This window comes from Opisthorchis viverrini (assembly GCF_000715545.1).
Source record: "Opisthorchis viverrini unplaced genomic scaffold opera_v5_171, whole genome shotgun sequence".
NCBI classification, from domain to species: Eukaryota; Metazoa; Platyhelminthes; class Trematoda; order Opisthorchiida; family Opisthorchiidae; genus Opisthorchis; species Opisthorchis viverrini.
Window position 1 is genome coordinate 826,261 of NW_008751829.1, and position 19,003 is coordinate 845,263.

The following is a 19,003-nucleotide window of genomic DNA, read 5'->3' on the forward strand; positions in this document are numbered from 1 at the left end:
ATGACCTAGCGATGTCCATTCGGTTGATGGCGAAATTTTTTCTCAGCCCAGCTTGCAAGCAAAGCAGCTGCCAATCATCCGTCTTTCGCTTATGTGACCTGTTTTTAAAAGCGCTACAACCACACAACGTGATAATTGCGCCACCGAGGGAAGATGTCCATTCGGTTGATGGCGAAATTTTTTCTCAGCCCAGCTTGGCAGACAAGCAGCTGCCAATCATCCGTCTTTCGCTTATGTGACCTGTTTTTAAAAGCGCTACAACCACACAACGTGATAATTGCGCGACGCCACCGAGGGATAAAGCAGGCAACACCCGAATACTACAGCGTACGTGAAGTGTCCCTCCCCCCGGTTTATGGGACCCAAACGTATTACTTAAAAAATAGATATTTACAAAGTCTCAACAAGAATGGTACAAAATAATCACTCTAATGTAGCCAACAGGCTATCCGCACGCGCTTTGGCCTCGGCATACTCTTCGGAATCTACGTTGTACAGCGGGTTGCGACACTGTTCCAATTTAAGCTCTTCCTCGTTCATCGGCTCCAAGCTAACAACGAAGTCAAACCGAGTGACAACGTCACGAATGAATGCCAAGCGTTCCGATAGCTGTTTCCAACGTTCATCAGGACTGATCTTTACGTTTTTCTCTGTCACCTTCGAATTCTCATCTTCCTCTTCATCATCTGTTTCGTCGTCACTTTCTTCGGGCTTCGTAGGTTTTTGGATGGGATGGCAACCGCAAATTTCATCTCGAATGAAAGATTCCACATCCAAACTGGGTCGTGTGTAACCTAACTCGACAAGAACTGCCAGTGCAAACTGGCTTGGGTGCACTGTGAGGCACAGATCTGTTTGATACCACAAACTGATTAAATCAACGCCTTCACGATGTAACTCCTGTGCCATGGCTTTCTCGTCTGGGCACCAGTCAAACGCTGAATTCGAACTCAATGCATGGATATGTTTCTACAGATAAAAAGAGCCAAAAAGAAAGACCGAGAGTAAATAAAGAGATATGAGTAATTTTTGGGTAGAATCAAGCAAGTATTTCATGATGGCAGAAAACACACCATTCCGTTGTGGTACCCCTTGCAAAGGCTAGTTCACACAGTGTCAAAATTGCAGGTCTACCAACTCCAGTTTGAAACCTATTTTGTCCTAGCTTCACCAGGCATCAACCTTGACAAGGTATTAATCACTAAGGGACCTCCTGGGGCCTGGAAGTTATTAAACACAGTAGGAGGCGCCATAACAGCGCTTTGGGAAACAACTGGTTCGTTTCGTATGTTCCAGATCGCAGTTGACGAGAAGTGACTGACATCAAAAGTGCCCGGAGAGAGTAAGGAGTGTGCTCTGAACGGCGCTGGTTCGACTAACCAACTTGACTGGCGACTACTTATCGTGCACATTTGTTTCACCAACCAAATACATCGAATATCAGCATTTACCCTTTTTCAGAATAAAAGAGAATCCACGGAGAAATAGAATTCCTATAGCCTAGAAATAATAACAATAAATAAATAATTGTTCAGCTGTAGCACCTTTTCAGAACCGAACTTCCATGCCACCCGAGGGAAGCACGAAGGCTGGCATACCGCCAGGTTGCCCAAGCCTAGACAGGGGAGGTCGAGAGGCAGATGTCGGATTGGAACCACGGACCTTCCAGTCAATAAATTCGCGCTCTAACCACTGAGCCAACCTGCCCATAAAAGATGAATGGTTCGCGGAAATTTAAAACAAAGCACCGTATCTCGGAAGAGGTATTGGAGATCAAGCTAAGGACTTTCCTCTAAACTGTGAACATCCAGAAGTTGGCGTCAATAAACAAATGTGAACTGCATGTCCGGCACAGATTCGAGGGAGCTGTAGAAAGACGAACAAGACAACAGGGAGAAAAGCGGTTCTATGTGATTTCCTCTAATGTGAACGATGCGTAAACTTCGCTTGTTTTTTAGTTTGTCACCGTCTAGGCAAGTCAGTTCTGTTTTCCAATATCACGTGATAATGTAAAAATGATCATAACCGAGCTTAAGTTCTGTCTTTGGACAAATTGTTGTTTTAATCGCAGTTCCATCGACATATCCCCGACAGAAACACCAGATCAGAACACTGGTAACTCACTGCAATACAACCGTGCCAATCTACTTCAAGAAAGCCTTGAAAAAGAAACAAGGAAGAAATGGGACAGGGAGGATGACCTAGGGTTGAACTACAACATCCGATATGTGTACAACTCTAACACTCAAGCAGACTATCTGGATAGAAAAGGACGGTCCAAAAAGGGAAAATTTTGGCTTTCAAACTCTTCCACGAGGGAAAGTTAACAACTACCTAACTGAAGAATGCCGATGCATGTACTAAACCACGCCAACTACACCGATGAGTGGAAACACTCAGGAAGACCAACCTGGTATGCCAACAAATCGATTATGAGGCCCATCAGTGGTCGGTAGGGGGTGAAAACCCACAGGTCATAGTTTAACGACTCCAGCAGAAAGAGTTCTGAGTTGATGATGAAACTACTGTATCGCTCCTGGTTACGTGGAATGTGCGCTATGAATGCCTGCAATCCGATTGGGAAATCGGCGGCCTTGCAAGCCACATACAGGCAAGTTAACATCATCTCGCGCGGATAGAAATCCATGACAGAGTGTCGAAGATAGAAGCGCTTGAGGTAGGTGGCAGCGAATCCGTAAACCTGTACCAAAAGACAATATAAGATGAAAGGAAGACGGTAGTTGGGCAGGAAGATGCCCAAGGTGCTACATGTAATAACGAGTAACAATGACCAGTAAACAGGCAGCAAACAAAAAAGAGAAACATCGGACAATCTTATGTGAAAACCCGGAAGGTAACCCTTAGTTATGTCTCTGAATCACAACACGATAAGCTGGCATCCGTTTTTCACAAACAGGCAAACACGAATGGGTTGTCAGCAAGAAGCAAGCGATGACTGTGCGTGCGCTCCACAGGAGAATAGCTGTTCCGTTCGAATACAAACGCCCAAACTGGAAAAATTGGCAAATCTGAAGCTATTGCTAAACAGTTCACGCTGAAGACAGCTTCTAACTGACTGCTAAAGCAGGTTACCGATCAGCCCGAAGGCAGCTAACGACCAAAGTGGACTGAAGTTTCCTGGAAACACAACTTAGGCTTGCCTCTATAGTTCCTTCTCAACATACATAGCAGCGGACTAGAGAACTCATCTGGACGAAGATTGGAACTTTGCCAGATCCATGGCTTTTTGTTGAATCGCTAGTTCAAAGTCGCCACTTTCATATCATTTTCTGCGATAGCCACTCAGATAAACATTGTCTTATGCGACCAGGTCGTCCACTGAAAAATGATCGCACTTTTAGCAAAAATCGGCAAGGAACCAGGAAGGATTTATCGCAAGAATTGTTAAGCGTTCAGCTGCTGTTCAGCTGAAGCACCCTTTCGGTGGCTAACTGCCATGCCACCCGAAGGTTGCACTGGGACACTGCTAGGTCGCCCAAGCCTAGACAGGGGAAGTCGAGTGGCAGAGGTCAGGTTCCAACCACGGACCTTCCGGTCAGTAAATTCGCGCTCTAACCACTTGGGCCATCTCGCCCAAGCATTGATAAGTGAACGGCGTAAGCTCCCTCTGTTAACACCAGAAAAAACACCCAACTGCGTCAGTTTCCTATACCTGTCTACCTGGAAAAAAGTGAGGGGTATATTGACATGAAGGGGTATGATCACTAGTCTGATAATTTGGAATAATGGCTTTTCAAGCTCGATTAGTCTGGAGGTATCTCGGTTCGAACCAGCGTATTACGGATAAAAAAAATCGGCTTTTTCAATGCACCTTTGAATGCCTCAGCATATTTTTCCCCATAAACAAGAATCTCGTTCATCTGTACACCAAAAATAACAGCAATCGATGGTAGGCATCACATGAAGGGACCAGTAACCGGGGTCAGGTAATCTTGTTTTTTCTTGAGGTTCGAATCCCTCATCGCTGCCGTTCAGAGAGGACATCAATATACGCACAGTTTCCGTTTCACTGTAAACAGTCACCACAAACTTGATCCCATATTGATCCGTTTTACTAAAGGAAAAAACTTTTACCAGCCAACACTGTGCCTTCAACAACATAAGTAGTTCATATTTTCAAGATATATGAGGTCAACAGATAGTTCTGTGGTTCACTCCAATATCTTCAAAAACAATCTCAGCATATTTTTTGGAAGAGGACCAGAGGCGGTCAAACAATGACTTGGCAGCGAAGTATAAAAGCCATTACCAGCAAACTCAGTTACGTTGATCACTGCCATCTTCCCGGATGGGGACCCCGAGACGGGCCACATCGATGGCTAGAGACATTGTCAAACATGGCCCAGTCGCGCCCCCAATGGTGCTCGTGCATCCAAGCTATTGCCTTCAACGCACAGCTCCTTTTCCAAAACCCCCCCCCCACACTTGATAGCCCACTGACAGTGCTGGATTTATGCACTAATTTATCAGCTCCGCCTGCAATGCGCAGCTACCTACCCTTCCTCCCAAATCATCGGTGAACGAAACTTCGGCAGCTACAACCACTGTACGACGAGTACGCCGTTATTACAGCTGACAATGATGATGATATTTTTTGGAGGAATTCCTCCCTAGATCAGATAAATTAACCCTTTCGATCTACAGAAGTGCTCCCAACAGACTGTTCCAATAAAGATCCGTAAAAACTTCGAGAATGACTGGAAATTGGTCCGCCATAATACAGACCCAGCCCGATAAACCGTGATCAATGAAGAATTTTTATGCATCAATCATGGACACAGTGAATGGAATGAATGACCCAGAGCGGATTTCAGACTGGTTATGTTGTTTTTATGATGGGATGGAATCGACTTGCCAAAGTTATTACGCACGCCCACCTGAAACAGAAACATCCACTACCGTCTCAGTTTATAGGACGCATGGATGATTCAGCTTGCATTAGCCGTCCCAGTAATCTCTTTGGTGGAGTCAGTCGTCCGAATATCCATTCGGCTACGGCTTTGTGCAATGAATGGGGCAGCCCAGCAGTTATAGGGTGAAACTAACCATGACATTGCGGTGAAGGTTAGGGGTTTGTGCTCAGAGCAACTGCAAACTAACAAGACAATAAAGCCAGTGCGTTTGTTGTAGCAGCATGTTTTATTGCCATAATGCCCTTCTGCCCCAGGGACGGACGAAAACAACGATGAAGTCTATAATAAGATAATCGTTCAGTTGTAACACCCTTTCCGTGCCTAGCTGCATTGCCACCCTAAGGGAGCATGAGAGCGAGTATACTGTTAGGTCGCCCGAGCCTAGACAGGGGAAGTCGAGAGTTTGAAACTGCATCGCTCAGGGGCAAATAACATGCCTTCATGATAACCAAGCCACTGGTCCAATATAGACAGATGAAATTTGATATCAGACCGGTCAATATCTTGTCAGAAAGATGAACTATTGACATGCAAAAATTAGGAATACCCAAAAAAGTACAAGGCTGTGTCAACGGAAGGGCCTCATGAAAGATAAATCACAGACTGCGTCTGTAAAATTAATTCCAGTGTACCCCAAAGTGTAGTCAATACCCATGGAGAGTACTAACCTCGTTAGGAACTCGCGGGTTCGTGAACTTGTCAAACAGCGCTTTCATCAAATAAATGTAGTGTTTGACAATACTGAACTCTTCGTCCGGATCAAGACCCAGTTGCTGATCCTCTCCATCGTCTATCAGTACCGCCTCAGCTCTGTTTGCCGGTGGCAATTGTTTGAGTCGTTTCCGGGCGTTCGCATTGCATTCTTGGCGCTGCTGAGTCAAATCGGAAGGTGTGAAATGCCAATTGTACAACTGTGTGCTAGTCGCATAAGCCTGTAAGAAACAGAGACACGCGGGGATCAGCGCCTGGACACCCGGTGATACCAACCGGACAAACATTTAGGCGCTCCCTTGACAACGATAGAAAGGTTGCTAGAACTCCTTGGAAGTATTCTATACTTAACCGACACTACTATTCTCCTTTGAAGTCTGGGTCGTAGTTTTAATATCGCACTTGCAGAAAAAGGGGCGAATCTATTTATCAGTTACTATATATCACTGGTTTCGAGAGCGCGAGATATCATATGAACTGTTTTAAGGAGCGTGGCAAAGACTGAGAACGCAGCTTGGCAGAACCCCTGAACCGCCAAAGTAGTCAATTTGATATAAAATTCCCCTCTCTTGGTGCCGTCCAACTTTATACCAGCTCACCGCTTTTCAAGGCCACAATGCCTAATGTCCGCATGCAAAGCTTGCATTCTGTTGGCAAAAGGACCCAGTAACAATGTATACATTCTGTGGAGTTGTAGCTACGACAAATCGGTGAAAAACTGACGTCGCAGCAACAGTTTAAACTTGAAGTTATGCGCATATGAAATTGATCGGTAGGCTTTTTCATGTCCGTGGCACTGTAAAAACAACCTGGAATTCGGTACATTGTGCCGTAAAAACCGTGAGAACTTTAACTCTAAGCTAAGGTATAACGCCTCCACGCCCAAAATATGGGAACTATGCGGTGACCGAACTTTAACACAACTGCTAAGCCCATGCCACTTTCCGAAAAAAAAACAGTTCGTGATGTGTGCTGTTCGTCACAGTTCCGTCAGTTCCTTAAATAAGTCCATACCTACACTACTCGTCTCTCAAAAGTCGAACACTGCTAGAACACATCCGTGTTACTACGAGCAAGCGATATCAATAGCAGGTGACCCATCTTGGCATCATTGCTGCAGAAATAAACCAAACACAAGCTAATCTAGTTTGACCCAATAAAGGCGACGTTTGTGGAAACACAACCAAGGAGAATAGATCCTGTACACCTAAATGTCCTGAATGCTAAAGATCTATTGTAGGAAGATAATACAGAGAATCGTGTTCATGGAACCCAATTAAAAAGTGTAGTGATTAGGGATTTTAACGAAACCGAGGCATCGTCCCACACAACACGACCAAATCAGCTATCTAATGAGCTCGTACAACTCGCCAAACTAAGTCAAGGTTAGAGGCGATCCTGCAGTTCAGGAGCAAGTACATTCAAAGATTGGCATATGGAGTCACTTTGTCAAAAGAACACCCGTACAGCTTTCGCTTTAGGCATTTAAACCAACAGGTGATTTTGAAACGACCAACTACCAACCGCACTGCCAAGTACAAACATGTTCGTCTATTCCGTGCGATAATTTAAGTGCGCCCATGGTTGGCTTGTTAAGTAGTCGGGAGTCTGGGCTCCAAATCCCGGTACTTCTAAACAAATAGACTGTTGGCAGGCCCTAAGAAGAGCGAAACTCAGGTAGTGCTTTGCGCTTTCGTACTAGTTTGTCACAGTGATTGAGTCAGGAACTGGACTATTGTCAAAACAAAAGTGCTGTGGATATGAACACCGAAAAACAATCAGGACGTTTGTTCCAAGATATATATATATATATATGATTTTAAAAATGGCGCCACATGCATCGGATGCAGACTTTTACCTGATGACACTCGACGAACTAGATTTGTTTTGCCTGCATTGCAGTTTACGCATTAGTTGCTCTTGTCGTAGTGCGTTCGAAACTAAGAACAGTATGCAGCTAAGGACTCGAACAGCAAGCACGTGTCCCCACCCGTAAAGATCACATGAATAAGGTAGGTAAAAGCTGTCACCAAGCAGTGCACTGTACCTACATTGGGGGTTTCCCCACCTTCTGTACTGTTTTTATTGTCTTTTGTTTGGTCCGGTGGAGTGTCCCTAATTGTAACGGGAACAATGAAGATAATACGGCAGCGAAGCATCGGTGTTAAACACTGACATCATCCTGTCGATGATGGTGAGTGACGATAATTAGTCTAAACGTAATTCAGAAACGCTCCTGGAAGCAGTGTTTCTAAATAAGTCTTCTTAATGGAGGATTTTTACCGCTTTGATTAAAACAAGAGACCACAAACTATTAGGTAATTCACGTGAGAACCTACCAATATACCAATGGACAATGCTCTACCCTCAGTATAAAATCTTCGCCACGCATGTCTTGACGCCCGTCACGCCCTGAAGTATATGGAGAGTTCAAGTTACGTAATTCTTTTGCCGCTCGCAGGGTAAACGGGAAGCTAAACCCTAAGTTCCCCGACTGCTGTAAACACGTCACCGTACCCACACATGTAGTTCGGTCAAAACTAGCCGACTGAGTATCGGTGGAGGACAAGTTGATGATCAGTATCTAGAGTACGGAGTCTTAGTTCGCAAGACAATACTACCATCTTGATAATTCTAATGGTGACAATTACGCTGAAATTAAAAATGATAAAATGGCGCATTTAAAAATTAAAGCCCTGAAAAACCTCATCCTTATAGTATGTTAACTCTAATCAGAAAGCACAACCGCATCAATTTTCTTTATATCGAATAAATTCCTTTAGTTGGAGGGACACACCAACGGTAGATTGATGAAAACTCCCCCGAATTCCCACTACCGATTTTGTCAAGTAGTTTTCATCAACTTTATATTCTACTTGAACACGGTTGGCAAATCAACCCGGTGTACGAGACTCAGCTGATGAGACTCACGAAGACCGATACTCGTAGTGGGCTGAGTCTCCAGGACCTTTATAAGTAGTGTGGTGTGTCATGAAAAAATATGCTTCGACAGTCCGTACCAACGTAGTACCACATATTATTATCATATCTATGTCTGTCAACAAGCGTACTGACATTAGGCACGCAGCATAATCACACTCCGCAAAAACGATTGGGTATTCACTAGAATCTGGAGAGGTGTGCAAGACATACAACCACTGATTTCTTTAACTTGGAGAAAACTCAATCTAGAAACTTCAGCACATGAAGTGATGTCGCTGTCTGGTAAACTGGCCTTTTATCTGCGGTTAGTGAATTCTCTGGTGTATCCGTTATAATCAGACACTAGAGAAAAACCCTAATTTTCACGGTCAAAAAATGAACGGTAACCCCAGAAGGCACGTCGCAGATTGTGTTAGCCCAGAACAAGGGACTCTTGGGTGTGGTCCTGAATATATTCCAAACAGGATATTCTCTATGACTCGTCTCGTACAAATGAAGTGAAGGCACTTAGTTGACTGAATCGCTCTGAATGTTCGCAGAGCGACCGAAGCTTTTAGGTTAAGTCAAGAACTGTATGATTGAGTTTCCCAGCAAACCACCAAAACGAGATGAAAAGACGTCTAACTACAACAAATCCTATGAAACCATGGATGAAATTCCCGTGATAACTCGCAAAAACAAGATGAATGGTAAGCAGCGAAAGTGATGAACACAAACTGTTTGCTCGGTCCAGAACAGATACATTTTCAAATTCAGGTTTATTACAAAAACCAACGGGGCAATGGAAACCGACAAGTCAAATCAAACAATGTATTTCAATCACGAGGCTGGTTGGTCCTGTTCCATCGGAGTCGGGACCACGCTAGTATCACTAGGTGGAGACTGCTCCTCTCGCTGTTTGGCCTCGAACATTTTCAAAAACTTGTCGACGCTATCGTCTTCGTAAATGGTGAAGTCGCAGGATTTCCCAACGATACCCAGGGAGCAATTCTGAAAAAAAGTGTAAAGAACGAGATCGCAGCTGAATTGTTTTGAATGAACGGTAAACAGAGTGGGAAATTCATTGGCGGAACGAAATTTTCTTAACTTGAACTCAGGAAATAGGCGAATAGTTCTGAGGTTAAACAGAACTCCTCCCGAGGAATGAGTTGAGCACGCTATGAACTCCACCCAGTGATGACCTTAGTTGTCAATTGAGTGACCGGTAGGTCGGTTACGTACACACTCAGTAATGTTGAGTGATATTGCTGCTGGTTTATCGGGGGGGGGGGGAGATGGCTCAAGTGGTTAGAGCGGGAATTTACTAATAGGAAGGTCCGTGGTTGCAACCCGACCTCCGCCTCTCGACTTCCCCTGTCTGGGCTTGGGCAACCTGGCAGTATCCCAGCCCTCGTGCTTCCTTCGGGTAGCATGGCAGCTAGGCACCGGAAGGGTGTTACAGCTGAACGACGACTTCACCCTGAATCGACACATGGGATCATATGAAGAAATTGCAATTTGGCTACACGTTTTCTTCAGTGCCCTCAAGAACCATGTGTGTAACGCTTTAATCTACCGTACTCTATTTTGATTTCCTCCAGTCTTTCAGCCTTCCAAAAAGACTAATGCACCATACTGCTTCATATTTCATGACGCTGCGTGACTGCGCTTCCCAAACAGCAAATGACTGTCCGGCAAATTTCTTCGCTTTGTTGTTCTGCCTGAACAAATCTTTTTTTTAGAAAACACGGTTTTCGTTATTCTCTGTAATTCCGTAGAATCATAGCAAGTCAATATGAGCCACGTTGACCCATATTTTAAGCCTTCAAACCGCGACAGTCGTTAACGTAAGGAACCAGATGTTGCTAGGCCATTCATGATGGTTGGACAAGACCAATGCCGTACACAATAAAGTATAGATAACTGGTAGATGAGCGACGCACATTACATCATTCCTTGGTCAACCATATTGCCAATTCATTCATATTAGCGTTCGACTTGGAGAGTCAATCAGTAAATGCTGAGAAAATCCTCCGTACAGTAATTGCTGCAAGGTGCGTCTGTCTCTCGCCAGTTCGCGCGAGCTATAGATGGGAAATACCAACCGACCATCACAAAGGGCTCTGTACCAAATGTTTGCCCTCAAAAAATATTCTTTCTCACCGTTTTCAATGGGAGCTCATCAAGCCACATGAATCATTTAAATTTTCCATTAAGTCTCGAGTTATCAGACCTGAAAGGTTCAATTCTCTTGCAAGACGACGCACTTGAAAAGCAAACAAAACCGAATCACTCAGGTAGTTTATTTTACTGTTTAACTTTTATCCCCCAAAATACTGTTCAAACGATTCGCCCTCGTTTTCCAATAAGACAGAGAGTGATAGCTGTAACCTAGTAGATTCTATGGACTAACTGAAGCATATTCTGGCGGATAGGATAGCCGCGGTCTACTCGGGTGAATGGAAAATAACAGGCTATAGTTTAAACTTTTCCACAATGATTGGCAAGATTTAAATATCGCCAGTAGCAAGTAGGGTTATTTCATCAAAAGGGTCCGAGCCTCGGATACCGTATGGCTCCGGTACACAACGGTGAACCACAGAATGTGCAAACTATTTAAGGATCCCCGGCTACGGTACAAATATTGCCTGCTCTTTTGTACGATGAATTTGGCTGTGCGCGGACGACACTCAGGTTGTCAGCCTTCCCTGAAATTGCGGGTGGACTGTCTATCCGCCGATAAACGTGCTCACATGGACTATACAGACCGTGTTCTGCCCCTCTTGAGGAACCTTTAGAGTTTCGTACAATCCTACCAGGCGGGCTTAGCACAACTGTGTGAATATGCACATCGACGGAGACCGTTATTTCACCAAGTCCTCTTTCATGATTATTGAACATTGAAACTGATAAAACAACGGTGCTGCTAGAAAGGTCCTTCGTCAGAGAAATGCAGTAAGACAATGAAACTATGGAACAATTTGTCTCATTGATTTAGTGACAAAATATGAGGTGTACAACCTCATATTCAGCCTTTATAGCGATCGATGGCAGTTCAACTGATGGTTGCACATACCATCATCACCGGTACTCACATTTATGGTACCAAAAACACTTTTCAGGCGGGAAAAGGGGTACATTGATCATTTCACTAAGGGCATGATTCTTCTTGTTTAGCTGTTGAAATTAGCTTACACTCAAACACATGACAGACTGCCGTGGAAGTTTGCTCATTAACTGAGTCGTTCAGCTGTAGCACCCCTTCGGTGCCTAGCTGTCATACCAACGGAAGGAGACAAAAGGGCTAGGAATACTGAGGTTGGTTTCAAACCACAGACCCTCCGGCCCGTGAGCTGGCGCCTTAACCACTGAGCTGTCATACTGTACTCCATATATAACCCAGCTTCTTGAAAAGAGCAGAAACATCCAAAAAGTGTAGCTGCAGGGTCTCACAGCCTCGCGTAAGTGTAAGATGTGAATTGCATCTGTCGCACGTAGAGCCGAAAGCGATGTGTCTTTCAGTTACTCATCTGTCTCTCTTTTCCAAGACTTCAATTCAAATTTAGCGGACTCAGAGATAGGGTCCCATTGCAAAAAAGAAGCTATGAAATACACACACCTTAAATGATCAAGAAATACGCGTCATAACGGAACATCTGATTATAAGCCACGGGATTACGAACCTTGGTTGTTATCTCAACTTCGTTCGGTAAGGTACCACTGAGGGCTTTCAAACCATGGTAAATCAGCTCGTCCAAAGATGCCACGCTGATCTCCTCTAGGTGTCGCTCCAAGTATGTTCTAGCCGATTGAGATCTGGAACCGATTGCAATCGCCTTGCAATCGTAAGCATTCGAAGAGGGACACTGAGAAGAACGGAGCAATAACACAAAAGTGGAACCATCAGGTGAAGTCAAAAAAGTAAATAGCAGTTTTGTAAAGGTTCTACTGGTGTTCTGATCTTCAAAGTTCAAAGCTACGGACATAGATCAACAAGAGTTTACTTTTGTTAAAGGGCCGTAATAAACAGATGATTGCAAAGAAACGTTGTGACTGGTAAAGTGCTCCACTAGCTCTTCAACCACAAAACAACCTGCATTCGGCTGAGGATACTATAAGCTCGACGAGAGGTCCACCAAAGATTGCCTGCGCTGCTTGTTTGACGTATGAGGATATAGAGACAACCTCAAAAGTGGCTAGCTTTCAAGTTTTACCTGTTATGCTTCCGGTAGCAAAAACTTAACAGTCTATTCTTAATGATGTTAAGGGATAACTGATACATCAAGGCGCTGAGAAAAATAGCAAGATGAAAAGAGTGCTTTAGTTTCCCTCCTAATCGCACACCCCATCCTTCACTGCGGACCCCAGAGAGTACCTTATTATTGACATATGCCGCCGATTGTGTGCAGCAGTGTCGCTCACCATCACCAATGCTTTTCGAATTCGCAACAGATCGGATAATGAAAAAGGCTTCGGCTGACTACGCAGTTCCACAGAACGAGCATGAATCCGCCGACTAGCTTAAATTCCACTTGCAGGGAAATTATTTTTCAATTCTACTCTTTCAAACACTCGAGTTCCGTCATCCTACAGAACGGTCAGATGAAAAGATAAATCACTGTCCGCGTGGACAAGCCTGTAAAAAGGCATCATCGTCGCAATTATCAACAGCATAACATCAGTGTTCGACTCATGATGCTCTGCTGCCGTACCACGCTGCAGTCTGACCTCTTCAGTTTGACCGTTGGCTCCTACCTTACCGACGTGGTTTCAACGTGGGATAGACTGAACGGTTGCCCAATTATTCTACCGAGCGAAGGTGCCACTACACTCGGCGGGCATCGAAAGCGATTCAAAACTGTCTTCAATGGCACGGACGCTCCCTCAGAAAATGCGCTGAGTGACGCCATCTTCCTTGGTACTGCCGCCCGGCCTCCTCATGAATTACTCCACTTCACCAACGGCCTGATATATAATGCGTGTCCACGCAGATGGCTGAGTAGCATTCGGAAAACGTGGTACAGCCACCGAAGCTTGTGCCAAGAGTCGCAGAACAAAATAGCCATAGGGCGTCGATGATTTCGATGACGTCGTCAGTTGACAGACAAAGTTCCCACCACATACTCCGTAAAAATGGATGGTTGAAAACTGAGCCATGTTGGGCATCCAAAATTGCCTCAGTTCGGTTTATCAGTTATAAACCATGTATAAAGACCAAGTCAGTTCCAGGTGCTACAGTTCCGATCATCGGGAAATGAGAGTGACGGGGTTCGGCCAAGGCAACGGCAATTAGTTCGTATTGTATGTCGCTCTGATGGAACGGGAAAATAGACAGCCATGAACTGAATGCGATGGCTTTGATGTAAGAGCGCAAATGACTGCACTGAAAGAAGCAAAGAGGCAGGAAAAGTGACCTAGGACTATGGTACCACAAACATCTTACGTACTTAGACCTCCAACAATTAGTCGAACAATCTGGATAGGAAACGGCAACATAGACGCCACTAAAGTCAGTTAGCCACCATATCGTTGAGTATTTCTGACCATAGGTCGCACACTTAGAAGATGTTTAGCCCGTGGGACTAGTGCAGCACCCAAGCCCAACCATCACGGCATGGTGGCAGGTTTCGGTCGGGCTGGACACCTTCACTCCAAGTTAGCTAGGTCTGACGACCGTACAATTAAGTTTCGAGCACGGGAGCTCTGTAAACACTGAACAATATGGTGGCTAGCCGACGTCAGTGGTTCTCATTCTACCAATTTCTATCCAAAATGTCTGACTGAGTGTAGGTGTAGGTGTAGGTAAATCGGATGTTTGCCGTAGGTTGGCAAACATTTCTCTCTTTCTTCCATTATAAGGCTCTATTCAGACAAACAGGCATACTTGCACGGCAGTGAGACGTTTTCATATAACATCGCTGTCAGTGATTATGATCACCTGTCTGGTTTGAGTCCTTTAAGCGGAGCCAATTTGACCATGTCCGTGCTGCTTGTCTTTCTCAACAGATTGCTCGATCTTCATCTTTGACAGCATCAGTGCCGATGTGTCTTGGAGCCGAATCTCAGTGAAAACAAAAAACATCAATACTCGGAGACTGAATGGCACTGGTAAACGCGGTCTGCTGAACAAGTTGCATCGTTACGTATGTTACCTTAAGTGTAACGAGGGTGAACGTGGTACGACGATCCATGATATCAGTAAAAGTGAAAGTTATGCTGCAGGTCTGTCGGCACGGAGGAAATCCGAGCCAAGAGCAGAATACCAGGCAGCTAGCAGGAATATGTGGGGTAAGAGTGGATGACTAACAATAGAATGGTTGTTACGCACGTTAGAAATTGGTGAGGAAACGTGAGCCGATGGTGTCCGGGTCACCAAAGCTTTGACTGAGCAACAGGGTGCAAAATAAGTCATCGTATAACGCTGGGGTCGCGTTCAGCGCGCACACACAGTGAACTTCAAGGCTGAAGGGATCCGTCTAGTGAGGATCGCCAGGGTACATTGATTGAGAACGGCCAAACTCACAAGGCCGCTGTCTTGTGAAGCTTGGGGCTCGCGTCTCACCGCCCTCGGATAAACATCAGTCACTCGAGGTACTCAGGGCGGCCTTTACCCAAGTGTTCGCTAATGAGTAAAAACCCCGATTTCATCATCATCATCATCATCGACAGCATGANTGGGTTGTAAGTGGTGTGTTCAGTGACTGCATATCCACAAGCATAACCATACACTTTGTGGGTGCAAAGTGCATACCAAAGGACGGGATGACTTTGGTCAGTTCATCCAAGAACACTTGCGCCGTTTTTCCTCTTCGAACATGAGAACAATGTCGTCTGCATATTCCAGATCGATAAGATTCTCTTCACAGGCTATTTGAACACCAGGGTTTTGGAGACCCTCCAGCGTTCGTCTCATTATTTCATCGATCACGAAGTTAAAAAGGAATGGAGAGAGTGGGCATCCCTGACGGACACCGCTTTGTGTACGGAAGCTTTTGGAAAACCCCGATTTCTTCATACAGTCTGCTGCTCCTTTAGAATCGGGGTTTATCCTGGTTGGTCTCCCGTAGACAGTAGTCTATCACTCCGTCCAAGGGGCCAAATACTTGCTCTTGACCTTCATTTCCATAAAGGACTCTTGTAATAAAGAGGCAGCAATATGACTTCTTCAAAAAAGACTATTTGATGTCCTGGAAGATGATTATATAAGTAGGATGGGGAGTGACACATTTTCAATTGAAATACCCCCACTGTCAAAATAAAAGTGGTTGATGCTATAGGATCACATGGGTCATCAGGGGATTCACAGGCTGTTTGGACACATTTCTCACCGGCACTTTTCTTCCCATATGCACCCGCAATCAGAGTACGGAATACCAATAACATGTCACAGGCAAAAGAGGAAGGCTTTTCTGAGAAAGTTCCAAAGATCAGCGCGAAATGCGTGAAGGCCCCTAACAGTATTCCAGCCCTCGTGCCTTCGGATGGCATGGCAGTTAGGCACCGAAAGGGTGCTACAGCTGAACGATATACATACTACATGGCGCACAATCTGTTTAGCAAAACCCGAGTCGAATTAGGCCCGGAATTCCAAAACCCATTCTTAACCGGTTAAAACCGCATTTCCAAGACGGTCTTGTCTAACAAACCTGCTACTCTCCAGAATGTTGACGAAAGGGGAGACTGACGTTATTTGTACCGACTCCCGTAAAACAACTGAATCTGCAGCATCCACTATTACAAAAAAGCTCTGGAAACCATAATTCTTTGTTTTCATCGCAAATATGAATTTCGCCTCGCCTTCATTGCTATATACGAACTCATACCACTAACGTTCAGAAAAATGGCACGATTTCCAGTATGACAACTTACTATCCTCGCGCGTCAGTGAGGATTCATCCATGCCCTCTAAGTCACTCGAGCTTCTTGTTTTTTACTGTAGTCAATGAAGCTGCACCCATGACACATGCGCTCCGAACGATCTACCAGAAATCGGTTGGCCCCGATTAGAAGCAATCGGAGGAGCTTCCGGTATGGATATCTAGTCTTTAAAGACTACTACAGAAACCCAGGCACTGCGAGTGAGGTAGGTGGATCGAACCATCGTGTAGTGACCTGGTATTTGTCTGTTGCTCTGAAACAGCGCATAAGTTAAGGGCGACGTCAACGGTTTGGGAAAGAGAGGAAACCGCCACGAAAGTTGCTGATCGATCACGACGGGAAAAGTCAAAGACAGCTCGCCATCGGTGATAGAACAAGACACCTGTGGCGCGAAGGCACACCCACCCTCTGAATTGCCTGCTGGTAGGTAGGTGGCAGTCTGAATGAGCGCAAGAGGCTGATTTTGCATTACAAACCCCATGAGAAATTACGGAGGTCCGAATCACCACTGAGTAAAACGTGCAAAGCCCACATCTACTATCCAGCACCAGTCAAATGAATTCCACGAACGTTCAGAGAGGTTTTCAAGTTTAAATTTCGTTAACGCAGGATTCTATGAACCAGCAAATCGGCGGAACTCACTCAATAGTATACATGCGGACCCAGAGCATCGTAGCCTGTCACCAGCATCCCTGCACCATAGGGCCGGTTACCGTATCGTTGAGTGGGGATTTGCATCTTCAAGGATATCACCGACAGGAGCCTGGAAACTGGAAGCGGCTCGTCGTACGCCCAGCGGTTTTCAGCGCATTCCCGGCGCATCATTCGACTCAACATACGTCCATCAGCAGTCAGTCCCGCTATAGCAACTCCAACATGGTCATCTATCGTTACTATTTTTTCCTGATATGAAGATAACTCGGACGGTGCTCGTTTGAGCGCGACAATCAATGCGTGGTCCTGATTTTTCAAAGCGATAGCGGCCGATCCCTGTTTAACCGCCTCCATTGCATACTCAATCTGATGAATGCGACCCTGCGGACTCCAAACGGTAACGTCATGATCATACTGGTTGCGGAACATATTTCACAAGCCCACAGAATGAAAAAACGCCTTGAGCGCACGCCAATTCGCGTGCGGTGACGCCGCGGGAAATTTTATTTATTCCAATCCATTGACGTTCCTCTAGGTTGGTCGGGTCGGCGCCGGATTATACGAAGGATGTGAATTATCCAACGGAATGCGAACTGATTATGAACGCAATACGTGAAGGCGTTGAAAAGTGTGAAAATATCATTGCACGTAAAAACGTTAGATGAGTTGTGCATGATCCATCAACCNAAGGCACACCCACCCTCTGAATTGCCTGCTGGTAGGTAGGTGGCAGTCTGAATGAGCGCAAGAGGCTGATTTTGCATTACAAACCCCATGAGAAATTACGGAGGTCCGAATCACCACTGAGTAAAACGTGCAAAGCCCACATCTACTATCCAGCACCAGTCAAATGAATTCCACGAACGTTCAGAGAGGTTTTCAAGTTTAAATTTCGTTAACGCAGGATTCTATGAACCAGCAAATCGGCGGAACTCACCAAATAGTATACATGCGGACCCAGAGCATCGTAGCCTGTCACCAGCATCCCTGCACCATAGGGCCGGTTACCGTATCGTTGAGTGGGGATTTGCATCTTCAAGGATATCACCGACAGGAGCCTGGAAACTGGAAGCGGCTCGTCGTACGCCCAGCGGTTTTCAGCGCATTCCCGGCGCATCATTCGACTCAACATACGTCCATCAGCAGTCAGTCCCGCTATAGCAACTCCAACATGGTCATCTATCGTTACTATTTTTTCCTGATATGAAGATAACTCGGACGGTGCTCGTTTGAGCGCGACAATCAATGCGTGGTCCTGATTTTTCAAAGCGATAGCGGCCGATCCCTGTTTAACCGCCTCCATTGCATACTCAATCTGATGAATGCGACCCTGCGGACTCCAAACGGTAACGTCATGATCATACTGGTTGCGGAACATATTTCACAAGCCCACGGAACGAACAAACGCCTTGAGCCCACGCTGCGGAAAATTTTCTCTATTCCAATTGGTTGACGTTCCTCCCGGTTGGTCGGATCGGCACCGGATTACACGAAGGATGTGAATTATCTAACGGAATGCGAAAGGATTATTAACGGAATGCGTGAAAACGCTGAAAAATGTGAAAATTTCATTGTACGAATAAACATTAGATGAGCTGTGTATGATCCACCGGGGGTAAGAGCTTCCAGTCAGTTCGTAGTCAGCTGAGTTGCAATTAACTGGACCATTCTATGTTTTGTGGCGCGTAAAACACATCCCGTGGCATGGAAAAAGGTTATGTAGTACATGTGACTGAAAGTCTTCGGAAGGTAGTAGGTGGGGGGAACACAGGCATCATTTTCAAACTACTCATCAGCAACATTCATTTATTCCGCCCATAGTAAAATTGAAAATATTATTGTTTAAGCTTAGGGGGACAGCTACGCGGTTCAGTCTTTCTATATTGCTAATCCTTGTTACATCC

At 45.2% G+C, this 19,003-nt stretch overlaps 2 protein-coding genes across 2 annotated transcripts in view; one reads left to right on the forward strand and one right to left on the reverse strand.

Annotated features, from left to right (window-relative positions):
• Positions 1–1,696, forward strand: part of T265_07487 (hypothetical protein) — a gene marked incomplete at both ends in the record, with an annotated part of 5,841 nt that extends 4,145 nt beyond the window's left edge. Inside the window, one exon of the mRNA XM_009173020.1 lies at positions 1,553–1,696. Coding sequence (XP_009171284.1) covers positions 1,553–1,696 — 144 coding nt within the window. The remainder of the gene's footprint in view (positions 1–1,552) is intronic.
• On the reverse strand, positions 332–18,508 carry T265_07486 (hypothetical protein; the record flags this gene model as incomplete). Its single annotated transcript, XM_009173019.1, has 5 exons — positions 332–969; positions 2,411–2,701; positions 5,603–5,866; positions 12,251–12,433; positions 18,037–18,508. The coding sequence occupies 5 exons, from the start codon at positions 18,475–18,477 to the stop codon at positions 424–426; spliced, it is 1,725 nt and encodes a 574-aa protein (XP_009171283.1).
• Between the last annotated feature and the right edge of the window lie 495 nt (positions 18,509–19,003).